General features: G+C 60.1%; 1 protein-coding gene across 1 annotated transcript; it reads left to right on the forward strand.

The window, feature by feature from the left end:
* Positions 1–3,679: 3,679 nt before the first annotated feature.
* Positions 3,680–10,986, forward strand: ABCG4 (ATP binding cassette subfamily G member 4; the record flags this gene model as incomplete). The annotated part of the gene is made up of 14 exons (XM_082009854.1): positions 3,680–3,908; positions 6,368–6,485; positions 6,569–6,701; positions 6,940–6,990; positions 7,175–7,320; positions 7,650–7,773; positions 8,021–8,135; positions 8,437–8,576; positions 8,891–8,989; positions 9,174–9,342; positions 9,906–10,006; positions 10,202–10,360; positions 10,531–10,649; positions 10,761–10,986. 14 exons carry the CDS (start codon positions 3,680–3,682, stop codon positions 10,984–10,986), a joined length of 1,929 nt encoding a protein of 642 aa, XP_081865980.1.
* Positions 10,987–11,390: the final 404 nt, after the last annotated feature.

Consider the following 11,390-nt stretch of genomic DNA (forward strand, 5'->3'; position numbering starts at 1 on the left):
CACATGGCTCCAGCCAGGAACAGCCTTGTGCTCCCTGGGGACCACCCTGGCTCCCTCTGAAGCAGCAATAGAAAAGCCAGAATTTTTATTCCCCCGGGGAAGGACAAGGTGGTCTGGAGCACATGTGATGGGATTGCCAGGGAAGCTAGAGGACCAGCAGCACTACCATGGGTAATTAAAAACATTTTTACAGGAAATCACACAGGTTTTCTAGTCATGCAAAGAGATTCTGCTGCCTGCTCTGGCCCTGGAGCCCTGGACCTCCATGACAGAGCCAGGACAGGCTCCTTCTGCCACTGATACTGTCCTGGACATGTGAGCCACCATAGGGACACAGCTGTGGTCAAGACCACTGTAAGAAGGTCCTAGCTAGGGACCAGCTGAATGCTGAATGTGCTTACGGCACTGGCCACCAAGACTTTCTGGGCACTAGACTACCATCTGGACTGGCCTTCCACCTTTGAAATGACTTCACAGCAGGATGCTGCAGCAGCTGCTGGTTGCTGTATGGCTACCAGCTTGGTCTCAGGAGCTCCCAACCCAGCCTTGAGCAGCTGAGAAGGAAGGGGCTTTAGCATCAAGGGCGTTTACCCCCAGGCCCTGCTTGGCTTGTGCTCAGCTGGAGGGAAGCAGGGCTGTTTTGTGCTTTGCAGAGCGGGCCTGGGCTGAGACCTGCTGACAGTGAGTGCCTTGGGGATGGGAGTCAGCATGCTGAACACAGAGCAAACTGGATGGGTCCAGTGTGCCTTTTGCTCCATGAGGAGATGACTTAAGACCTCCATATAGAGCTTGGTTCCACGACTACCTCCTTGTGCCTCCCCCTGCCCAGGGCTGCCTTGTTCCACAGTGTCTCCTCTGGCTGTATCCTGCTCCACCAAGAAGCCAAATCACTACCCTAAGCTCTGTCACAGCCCAAGGCTGGCTGTGGGAGGGGAAAGCTTTCCTTGCCTCAAAAGATGTTTTTTTAATTAATACTCTCGTTAGTGCCACTCATTTCCATATGTCTTTCATGTTTAAGTACTGTGATGGGTGAGAGGTGTGAGTAACAGGGAGGATGGAGCCAGGCATGGCGCTGCAGAGGGTGGAGGTGCAGGGGGATGGATGGCAGGTCCCCCATGATGAGCCACTGAGGGGAGTGTGTGCTGGGGGCAAAGTCCTGGGCAGGGGCACCCTCCTCTCAAGGCCCTTTTGTGCCAGCTGTAACCCCATCAGTCCTGGCTCTTGATGCCTGCTGTGGGCTTCCCAGGCTGTTTTCTGTGTGGCAGCCCGAGTTTCACCCAGCTTGTGCCTTCATTGGGGTGGCTACACAGAGGTGCTGCCCCTGTCCCAAGTCAGTGCAGGACTGAGCAGAGTCCAGGAGCATCCCGGGTGTGAGCAGACTTAGGGGTGTTGGGACCACGGGGTTTTGGGCTGAGGTGGGAGGGAGCTGCGGTGTGCTGTGCTCCATCTGTGAACAGCAGCGGGGAGCGGTGCTGTGGGGCTGCGGTGACAGGGCTGTCAAACCCCAGGCCTGTGCGCTGGGGATGCTCGGGGCCTTCTGGCTTGCGGGGAGAGGAAATAGGGCCGGTCCCTTTAAGCGGATTTTTCGCTGCCTGGCAGTGCTGCCCGCCTGGGCAGCCCATCCTGCCGCCCCGACAGGCGGCAGCGGCAGGGACGAAGCCGGCGGAGAGGAGCACTGCCGGGCGGCTGGGCCCGTGTGGCTGAGAGCCCCCTCCCCCGCCCTGCCCGTCTGCCGCCCAGCCCAGCCCTGCGGAGCGATGGGGAGCGGACCCCGGCTGGGGACCCGCGGAGACAGAGCCCAGCGCGGGTCCCGGCGTTGAGGACCGCCCGGCTGCCGCCGAGCCGCTCCCTGCCCGGCCGGGGCGCCCGGCGCCGTCCCGCAGCCCCCGCCGCGGGCATCGCCCCTTTGTCTGCGGAGGAGGGAGAGGCGGGGGCTCTGCGGCGGAGGCACGGCCGGGCGCTGGGCGCGGAGAGGCGGCGGGGCACAGCCACTGCCGGCGGGGAGAGGAGCCGCCGCGCCGGCAGCCTGCCAGGTGAGCCTGCGGGGAGAGCCTGCGGGCGCCCGTTCCTCGGAGGAGCCCCCACTCCAGCCCGGGGCGGGGGGCTGCGGGCGCCCGTGGCGGCCGGGGATGGCGGGGGCTGGCAGGGAGCCGGGATGAAGGGGGAATATCCTCGGCAAGGCTGCCTTCTCCCACCCCTCGCCTCGGGATGGGCTAAGCCGCGGAGAGCGGCTTGCGGGGTTTAGCGCTCGTTGTGACGCCCGGCCGAAGGAGTCAAGGTGAGCCCGAGGGCGCTTTGTGCCCGGAACCCCCCCGTTCCCGCTCGCCCGCACCCCGGGATGGAGCCACTGTGCCACGCGTGCCCCAGACCCCGCGGCTGCTGAGAGGAGGATCTGAGTGCTGGGGTCCCGCAGCCCTCGCTCCCACCTCTTCTTCCGCAGGTCTGGGGCTGGCTTGCTTCCAGTCCCGAAAGGGAGCTGTCTGCAACGGGGAGAGGGTTGGGAATATCTCGGCGCAGCTCTTTGTGAAGCCGGTGCCCCTTTGAGGCGATTGTGTGTGTGCATTGCAGCTGTAACAAGGAGCTGCCTGCAGCCTGCGCCTCGGCAAAATGTAGGTTAGCAAAGCATTAGGACCCTAGCCTTGGAGGCGAGATGGGTGCTGGGCCCAGCCCGCTCAGGCACAGCTCAGGCTCTTTTTGCCGGTGTCGTGGAGATCACCAACCCCCTCCCAGTCCGTGGTGCTGCAGTGGGACCTGGGGTTAGTGTGCTCCCCACCCTGCTTGGCTCAACATCCCCCAGCACCGCAGAGAGTCCTCAAGCCAAGCAGGGACACGGGGAGCTTGGCCGTGCCGCAGCTGGCTGTGGGGAGGACTGCAGGCAGAAGACACTGTCCAGCAGGAGAGCGTTTGGGCAGGTGTGTGCATCATGTAGTAGCCCGAGTTAAGGACTGGCCTGGTCTCTGAGGCTGTGCTGGTAAAAGCCAGGAAGGTGAAATGAGTTAAGGGAGGCAGAGAAGGACTGGCACAGTGGGGTCCTCTCCCTGTTCTATTAAGCCTCTCTCAGCAAGCCCATGGGGACCCCAGACACCAGCGGAGGATCTAATCTAGACAGGACTGCACTGCCCCGGGAGCCTGGGTGAGGCACAGTATGCTTTGTCTGAGGAACTGGCTAGAACAGTCTGCTTGCTTGGCACCCCATACCTGTGTTCCTCAAGCCCTGGCCAGGCCAGGCAGAGGTAATTCCTGGCAAGGCCTTTTGGACATCTAGGCACAGCTGCGTGTTCCCCATTGAGGTCAGAACATCAGCTCTCCCACCTCCCATCCTATGCCCACCATGGTGGACAGGAGCGGGGTAGGGAGCCCAGCAGCAATGGGGCTGGGGGAGCTGAACAGCCTGCCAGCACTGCTGCCAGAGCTGTATCCAGCCACAGGAGGTGCATGAATTACTGACTGTGGAGCTGATCAGCTGCCCTGGTCAGGTCCATCCTTCCATCTAGTTGTGGGTGCCAGATCACAGCTGGGCAGTGTATCACAGGACAGAGTGGGGCAGTGAGGCCTGGAGCTAGCAGGAAAGGATGGGAGAGGACTTGCTGTGGGCTGGTCCCTGGCCCTTGCAGTCCCTGGCCCTGTGAGAGGGGCCTGCTGTGAGTCAATCCCTGTATGTTTCCTACAGAGCGGCAGGATGGCAGAGAAGGGTATGGATCCTGCGTGTGTCTCCATTGCGCTGGAAGACACGGTGTGCCACACCAGCCCCCCAGATGCCCCGCTCCTCACCACTCACTTGAAAAAGGTAGAGAACCACATCACAGAGGCCCAGAGGTTTTCCCACCTCCCGAAGCGCTCGGCCGTCAACATTGAGTTCATTGACCTGTCCTACTCTGTGCGTGAAGGCTCTTGGTGGAGGAAGAGAGGTAGGAGCTGCTGGCTGGGGAAGGGCAAGGGAGGGGACCTGCAGGGCTGTTGCACCCTCTCCTGTTCTGTATCCCTTGATCTCACCCAGGCGCCCAGCATCTCCCTCTGTGCCAGACTCATCGCTTCTCTGTCCATGCCTGCTCCAGGCAGCCCCAGCCTCTGCAAACACAGAGTGCCTCAGCTCTCTGCCTGTCTGCAGGAGCTTGCCTCAGTACCCGGCAGTGGGGCTGCACACAGGGAGCCACAGCTGGAGATGCTGGAGCTGCTCACCCTGCACTCACCCTGCTGTCTCCTGCAGCAGTGGGGGGCCTGCTGGGTGGTCGGGCTGTCTGGCCCCGTGGTCTGAGTGTGAGGTGCTGTTTGCAGTCATGTAGTGGCTGGCTGTCCTTGCTGGGTGCCCATGGGCAGAGGGCAGGCTTGTGTCCCATAGCAGTTGCTGCATGCCTCTGCTGTGCAATGCTGGAGAAAAGCAAATCCCATCCCAGGGAAGCCTCTGGCCAGGGCTGCATGGGGGAGATGGGGCAGATTTCCTGGTTCAGGGGCAGCCAGGACGGAGTAATTTCCCCAGAACTGTTGTTTGGGGTATGATGGCTGTGTGTGACATGCCAACAGCAGGAGACCCCAAGGTGCCTCAGCTCAGAGCCTGGCAAGGACAGTATGTGTGATTTGCAGGGGATTTCCTCGCCAGCAGCTCCATGTGCAGCTGGAGCCATGGTCCTCTTTCCTGTGTGTGACTCTGGCCGAGAGCTCAGGGCGGAGAGAGGGGAGGCAGATGGCAGCTGGTGGGTGGTAGTCTGCTTTAATTAGCTCTTTCAGTTAATGGGATGCCAATCAGGCAGCCCCATGAGATGGAGGGGGACCTGATCTGCAGAAGCTGAAGGCAGGCAGGGATGAGCAGGGGCCTGGGGTGAGCAGACTGAGGGCACAGGGCTGCTCAGGAGGGTGCCCTGCCAGCCAGGAGCACCAGATGAGGCCTCTGACCCTGTCTCCAGCCAGGGTCTGCAGCTAGGGAAACTGAGGCACTGAAAGATAGTGGGACAAGCCCTGACATCCCCTAGGATGAGCTTTGCCTGTTTGGGATGCTGAGGAAGCATCCCAGGAGGAGTGTGCTGTAGCACCCAGGAGTCTTGGGGACTGGCTGCTTGCCGGTGGTCCAGCTGCCCTGCAGGGAGGGAGGGGGAAAGGGCAGCTGGACCCGAGAGGAGCATGCTGGGATCCCGGGTTAGCAGTGCAAGGGACTCTCCTCTCCCCCAGGCCAGGCACAGGTGGAAGAGCTGGCAGCGAGCTCCCGGTGCCTTTGGCCACAGCCCCCAGGATCCAGCCAGGCCACCCCGCTCTGCTGAAGCAGGAGGTTACTAGCAGTCAATGAACGGAAGTAACCGCTGCGCAAGCTGCAGTGGCGCCGACGTGAGCAGCATGCACGGTGCCGGAGCCGTGTGCGTGGTGCCGAGGTGCGCCGGGGGGCTGCTGGGCATGCTCGCTCTGCTGTCGTCATGCTCAGCCCCGGCCCTCGCTGCCCTCTGTCAGCAGGGCCCGCTCCTGGATGCAGGGCACCTGACTCTGAGGGATGCAAAGGAGGAACCGGGCCCCTGTGGTGCCGGACTCCCTGTCCTGGGGATGCACAGGCCAGAAGGGCTGCCCCCCTAGTGTGGTGTTAGGACTGTGAGCTGGTCTGGGCCAGAGGCTTGCCCCAGCCTGTGGACAGGGGAAGGACATGTTGCTCTCGCCCAATACCAGCTGCCACCACAGGGCACATGCGGGGCATATTTCCAGCAGGGAGGTGCACAGACCTGGTCCATGGTTCAGCTTGGTCCTAGCACCCTGTATACCATTGCTGTCCTGCCAGGGCTGTGTTTTGAGGGCAGCTCCTGAGAGCCTGAGGCTGTGCCTGTTCCGTAGTCCCAACACATCATGTTCCCTCTGCCAGAAAATGCTAATCAGCTGCGTTTAAAGCAGAGATAATTCCAGGTGTGATTAGCAGTGGCTGCTGCCAGGTATCACAGCATGAATGCCAATGAAGGCAACAGCCAGGCATCCAGCAGGCTTGAGGACTCCGCCTGCCCTGTGCTACCCTGCTTCTCGCTGCCCCTCTCTGTTGGCCCTAGGGACTGGGATCTGACAACATGCCCAGGACCAATGTCACAGCCTGGTAATCTTCCTCAGCAGCTACATGCCCTGACCCAGGGATTTCCATGGTCTTTGCCGTGATCCAGGACATGTGCCTTTTTGGCACTGGAAATAGGTGGGGCCAGCCAAGGACCAGGGTCAAGGATCATGCTGGTAATGACAGCTGCTGTGTCTATAGCCCTGGTGATGATGATGGATACAGTCTCCAGGCACATGCGGTCCTTGGCACGATGCATGGAGGTCCTGAGGTCCCCCAGGTACTGGGACAGCATCGTGGTCCCTGTAGTGCTGCTGTTCTTTGAAAGCCAAACCCATGCTACTCTCCCTCCAGGGTACAAGACTCTCCTCAAATGCCTGTCAGGGAAGTTCTGCCAGCAGGAGCTCATTGGGATCATGGGGCCCTCAGGTGCTGGGAAGTCCACACTCATGAACATCCTGGCTGGCTACAGGTGAGGCTGGGAGGAAGCCAGTGGGTCTAGGAGTGCAGGGCTGGGGGTCCTGTGCTACATCCCCCCATGCCTCTTTCCTGCAGGGAGACAGGCATGAAGGGCCAGATCCTGGTGAACGGCCGGCCACGGGACCTGCGTACCTTCCGCAAGATGTCCTGCTACATCATGCAGGACGACATGCTCCTGCCACACCTCACTGTGCTGGAGGCTATGATGGTGAGCAATGTGGGAGCCTGGCAGCCTTCATCTGCAGACTGTGTCCTCGGGCACTGAGCCCACACTGACATCAGGCATTTCCAAGGGCTCTGGGACACAGGAACAAAATCCTGCTGTTCTTGCTCCCTTCATGCTGAGCCACTGCTCCCAGCCCTCAGCCGGGCAGGGACGGGGCCACAGTGTAGCCGATTCTGTTCCCTACATCTGACATGTCTCCCTGCCCATCCTCTCCCTGCAGGTCTCTGCTAACCTGAAGCTGAGTGAGAAGCAGGAGGTGAAGAAGGAGTTGGTAAGTGCAGAGGAAGGTGGGCCCAGGCCCTCTCGTCTCTCTCCAAGATGGGGACAGTAGGGAAGAGAGGGCTCTGAGGGGACCAGGGAATGCGAGGGGCTCCCAGTGATGGACGTCTGAAAGGAGGTGGCAGGGAGGGGGTGAGGGTCCATGGGAGCCCATGGTGAATGAGGCTGTCTCACAGGTGAACGAGATCCTGACGGCCCTGGGGCTGCTGGAGTGCTCCTACACCCGCACCATCTCACTGTCGGGGGGCCAGCGCAAGCGCCTGGCCATCGCCCTGGAGCTGGTGAACAACCCTCCAGTCATGTTCTTCGATGAGCCCACAAGGTGAGGCTGCAGGGGCTGGTGCTCCCTTGCACTGCCTGCCCAGCTGGGCTTCCCCTGCCAGGGGACGCCAGGATGGCTGGCACCCTCTGGAGCACAGCAGGGCTCTGAGACCTGAGGGTGGGATGTGACTGCCTGCCAGGGCTCCAAGAGGGCTGGTGCATGGCAGGGCTGGGGCTGCAAAGGGATGCTCTCCTCTATCGACCTGGGAGGAGGGTGCCCACAAGGGGAGACAAGTGGGGGCATCTTTAGGATGTACTTCTCCCCCTCTCAGCTCTCCCCTTCTCTCTCTGCTGTCTCTTTCTCCTCCACCCCATCCTGCGTGGCCACAGCGGTCTGGACAGTGCCTCCTGCTTCCAGGTGGTTTCCCTGATGCGGTCCCTGGCTCAGGGTGGGCGCACCATCATCTGCACCATCCACCAGCCCAGCGCCAAGCTCTTTGAGATGTTCGACAAGGTTTGGGCTGGGCTAGGATGCAGGACTCCTCAGGGGTGTGGGGTCCCTCTGGCCCCAAGACCCAGGAGAGAGGCCATGGGAGGGATGGGCTGCAGACATTTGACCTGGGGCTTGTATGGCACACAGCCCTGATGGCTGGGGTCTGGCAAGGGTGCCCTGTGTCACCCTAGGACAGGGAAGTGGGTAGGAGCAGGTGACAGTGCCCTTGGCTACTCTGCATCTGCCATATCATGGCTTTTTCTTGCAGCTGTACATCCTGAGCCAGGGCCAGTGCATCTTCAAAGGCGTCGTCACCAACCTCATCCCCTACCTGAAGGGTCTTGGCCTCCACTGCCCCACATACCACAACCCTGCTGACTTCAGTGAGTGCCCCTGCCCCAGCTGGGGCCATGGTGAGGAGCAGAGGGTGGCAAGGTCCAAACCCAGTGCCTAAGCCCTAGGGGCTGCCTGGCATTCCCCTGGGTTGCCCAGAGAGCAGGGCTGCCCATGCCCTTCCTGTGAGGTGCTGGCTGGGCAGTGCTGCAGTGTGATGCTGCATCATGGAGTGGAGGTTGAGCTGGGCTCCCACTCCCCTGCCCCATGGGGTCATGGTCTGGGCAGGCCAAGCAAAGCAATAGCAAGGACTGTCTCAGCACCTCTCAGGGGTCCTGTCCTCCTCCACAGTTATCGAGGTGGCCTCAGGAGAGTATGGGGACCTCAACCCCGTCCTGTTCCGCGCCGTCCAGAATGGCATGTGCACCATGGCTGAGAAGAAGAGCAGCCCTGACAAGGCAGATCCATCATGCCCGGCACACTGTGTGACGGTGAGTGGGAATGAGAGGAGCTTCCCACGGTGATGGGGAGTGGCAGGTAATGGAGTGCCCACCCAGGGACACCTCAGTCCCCCCTGCCCACAGTGCACAGATATCCTGTGATGTCTGTAGAGCGCCTTGGACACGGGAGGTGTTCAGCCAGCAGCCACTTGTCTTGAGCAACAGCTCTGTGCTTGCAGCTGGCAGTGCCTGTTCTTACCAGGGGTGCTCACAAGAGGCACCCTGGGAGCTTTTGGGTGCCATCTTAGTAGGGGGCCCACGTTGTGAACTTGACCCATGTCCCTGACTTGCCTGTGGTCTTGCAGGACGTGGACCACATTGAGAGCCACACGTTTGCCACCAGCACTTCAACGCAGTTCTGCATCCTCTTCAAGAGAACCTTTATCTGCATCCTAAGGGACACGGTGAGGGCAGTGGAGACTGGGCCAGGGCTGAGGGGATGGGGCCTGTTGGTCACTGGGGGCAGGCAGAATGGGGGCTGGAGTGGGTCTCACCCTTGAGGAGCAGGCAGGTTGTCCTCTGCTCCCCTGGGGTGCTCATAGGATGCGGTCCTGCCTTGCTGAGTCCCTGTACCCTCTCTACCTGTAGGTGCTGACCCACCTGCGGTTCATGTCCCACATCTGCATTGGGGTGCTGATCGGGCTGCTCTACCTGCACATCGGCAATGACGCAGGCAAAGTCTTCAACAACACTGGCTTTCTCTTCTTCTCTATGCTCTTCCTCATGTTTGCTGCGCTAATGCCCACCATCCTCACCTGTAAGGAGCTCCTTCCCCCAACACCCATTCACTGCTCCCAATCCTTGCGGCAGAGGGGTGTGCTCCAGCTGTGTGGGAGTGTGTCTGCTGGGTGGTGTATGGTGAAGCCAGATGAATTGGACAAAAGAGGGGAAATATGAGAGGGAAAAAAATCAAAGAAAGAGGGGGAAAACTTCTGTTTGGGTATATTGCAGTTTTGCCCTTTATTTAATGTTTGACTATAATGTACTTGCTGGCTCAAAGCAGAATGCTGGATTTTTTTTTTTTTCTGAGAAAATATCCATAAAGCTGCATTTTCAGCTGCTTCACCCCCCTTTCACTTCCTTAAAAAGGTTTGCCTGAAAACCTCCAGCCAAGCTGACTTTTCCATGCAGAAAGTTCCTAAAGTCACTGGCTTTTTTCCCTGTTAAAGATTTGAGCACCTGCTCCTGGCACAAGCAGGAGCTGCCTGGTGCTCTGTGCTAGGGCAGCATCACATCTGCCTGCACCTGGGCAGGTGGGAGTAGGGGCTGGCGCAGCCCGGGCCAGGCACTGCTGGCTGCTAACTCCTTGTTTCCATGCAGTCCCCCAGGAGATGTCTGTATTCCTGCGAGAGCACTTGAACTACTGGTACAGCCTGAAAGCCTATTATCTGGCAAAGACCATGGCGGATGTGCCCTTCCAGGTGAGCTTGTGGCTGGACTAAAGTGTGGCCCCAATGCTGATGGGCCTTTTTTGGCACAGCCAATTGCCTGGCTACCCCAATATCCCAAGCTGGCCTTTGAGGGTTCCCTGTAGCCCTCCATCCCCCAGGGAGGGTCTGTGGGGTGAGGATGGCTATGAGTCCAGCAGAGTGGTCTCTTTGCTTGCCCCTCTCCAGGTGATCTGCCCCATCGCATACTGCAGCATCGTGTACTGGATGACGGGCCAGCCACCCGAAGCCACGCGCTTCCTCCTCTTCTCTGCCCTGGCCACCGCCACAGCGCTGGTGGCCCAGTCCCTTGGGCTTCTCATTGGAGCTGCTTCTACTTCCCTACAGGTCAGATGGGGCCCTGGCTTTGCCTGTTATGTGGAGGCAGGAGGACAGTTGCAGGGGGTCCCACGACAAGGAGGGGTGGAGGGAAGCGTTGCCCATAGGTGGGTGTGTGAGGGCCACAGGTGGTGCGCCCAGGGACAGGGACATGATGTCCAGTGGCCTCTGCTCCCCAGGTGGCCACCTTTGTGGGACCCGTCACTGCCATCCCTGTCCTGCTCTTCTCGGGCTTCTTCGTCAGCTTCAAGACCATCCCCACCTACCTGCAGTGGAGCTCCTACGTCTCCTATGTCAGGTGGGACTTCATACTCTGGCCAGAAGATCCCTGTCCTGGGCTCCCGTGGACTGGAGAGAGAATGGGGCTGCCTGGGGCACGCAATGACTTTCATGATGTCCTCTGCCCTAGGTATGGCTTCGAGGGTGTCATTCTCACCATCTATGCCATGGAGCGAGAGGACTTGGAGTGCCTTGAAGACTTCTGTCCTTTCCAAAAACCCATCAAGATCCTGCAGGAGCTGGATGTGGAGGAGGCCAAGCTCTACCTGGACTTCCTCATCCTGGGCATCTTCTTCATCATCCTGCGGCTTCTGGCTTACCTGGTCCTCAGGTACAAAGTCAAGTCAGAGAGATAAAGGGGCTGCAGGGCCCCAGTGCCGTTCCCGGGCCTGGCCTGCTGTGAGAGACGGTTCTGCAGATGGACACAGTGCTCCAGCAGGTCACAGACTGTGGTGGAGGTGTTGGTAGGTGCCAGCCAGGCCTGGCTCAGTCGAGAAGGGTTTTGAGATATCTCGGAACTGTTTTAACCTTTCCACACACTCTTCATTGCAAAAGTTTTGTACAGCCCTGGCATGTGCCGTCGTCTCCCCCAGGACTGCCAAACCCCACGGAACTTGGATTCCCTCTTGTCAGGCCTGCCCAACACTCCCCTTCTCTGCCAAACACATTGGGACATCGGGGACAGTGCCATAGAGGCAGCTGTCTGCCGAGCAAGGCCAAGAGGAGTGGTCTGCTCCGGGCAGGAGGGGAGCGGTGCCAT

The sequence above is a fragment of the Phaethon aethereus genome (assembly GCF_964289735.1).
Source record: "Phaethon aethereus genome assembly, chromosome: 23".
Lineage (NCBI taxonomy): Eukaryota > Metazoa > Chordata > Aves > Phaethontiformes > Phaethontidae > Phaethon > Phaethon aethereus.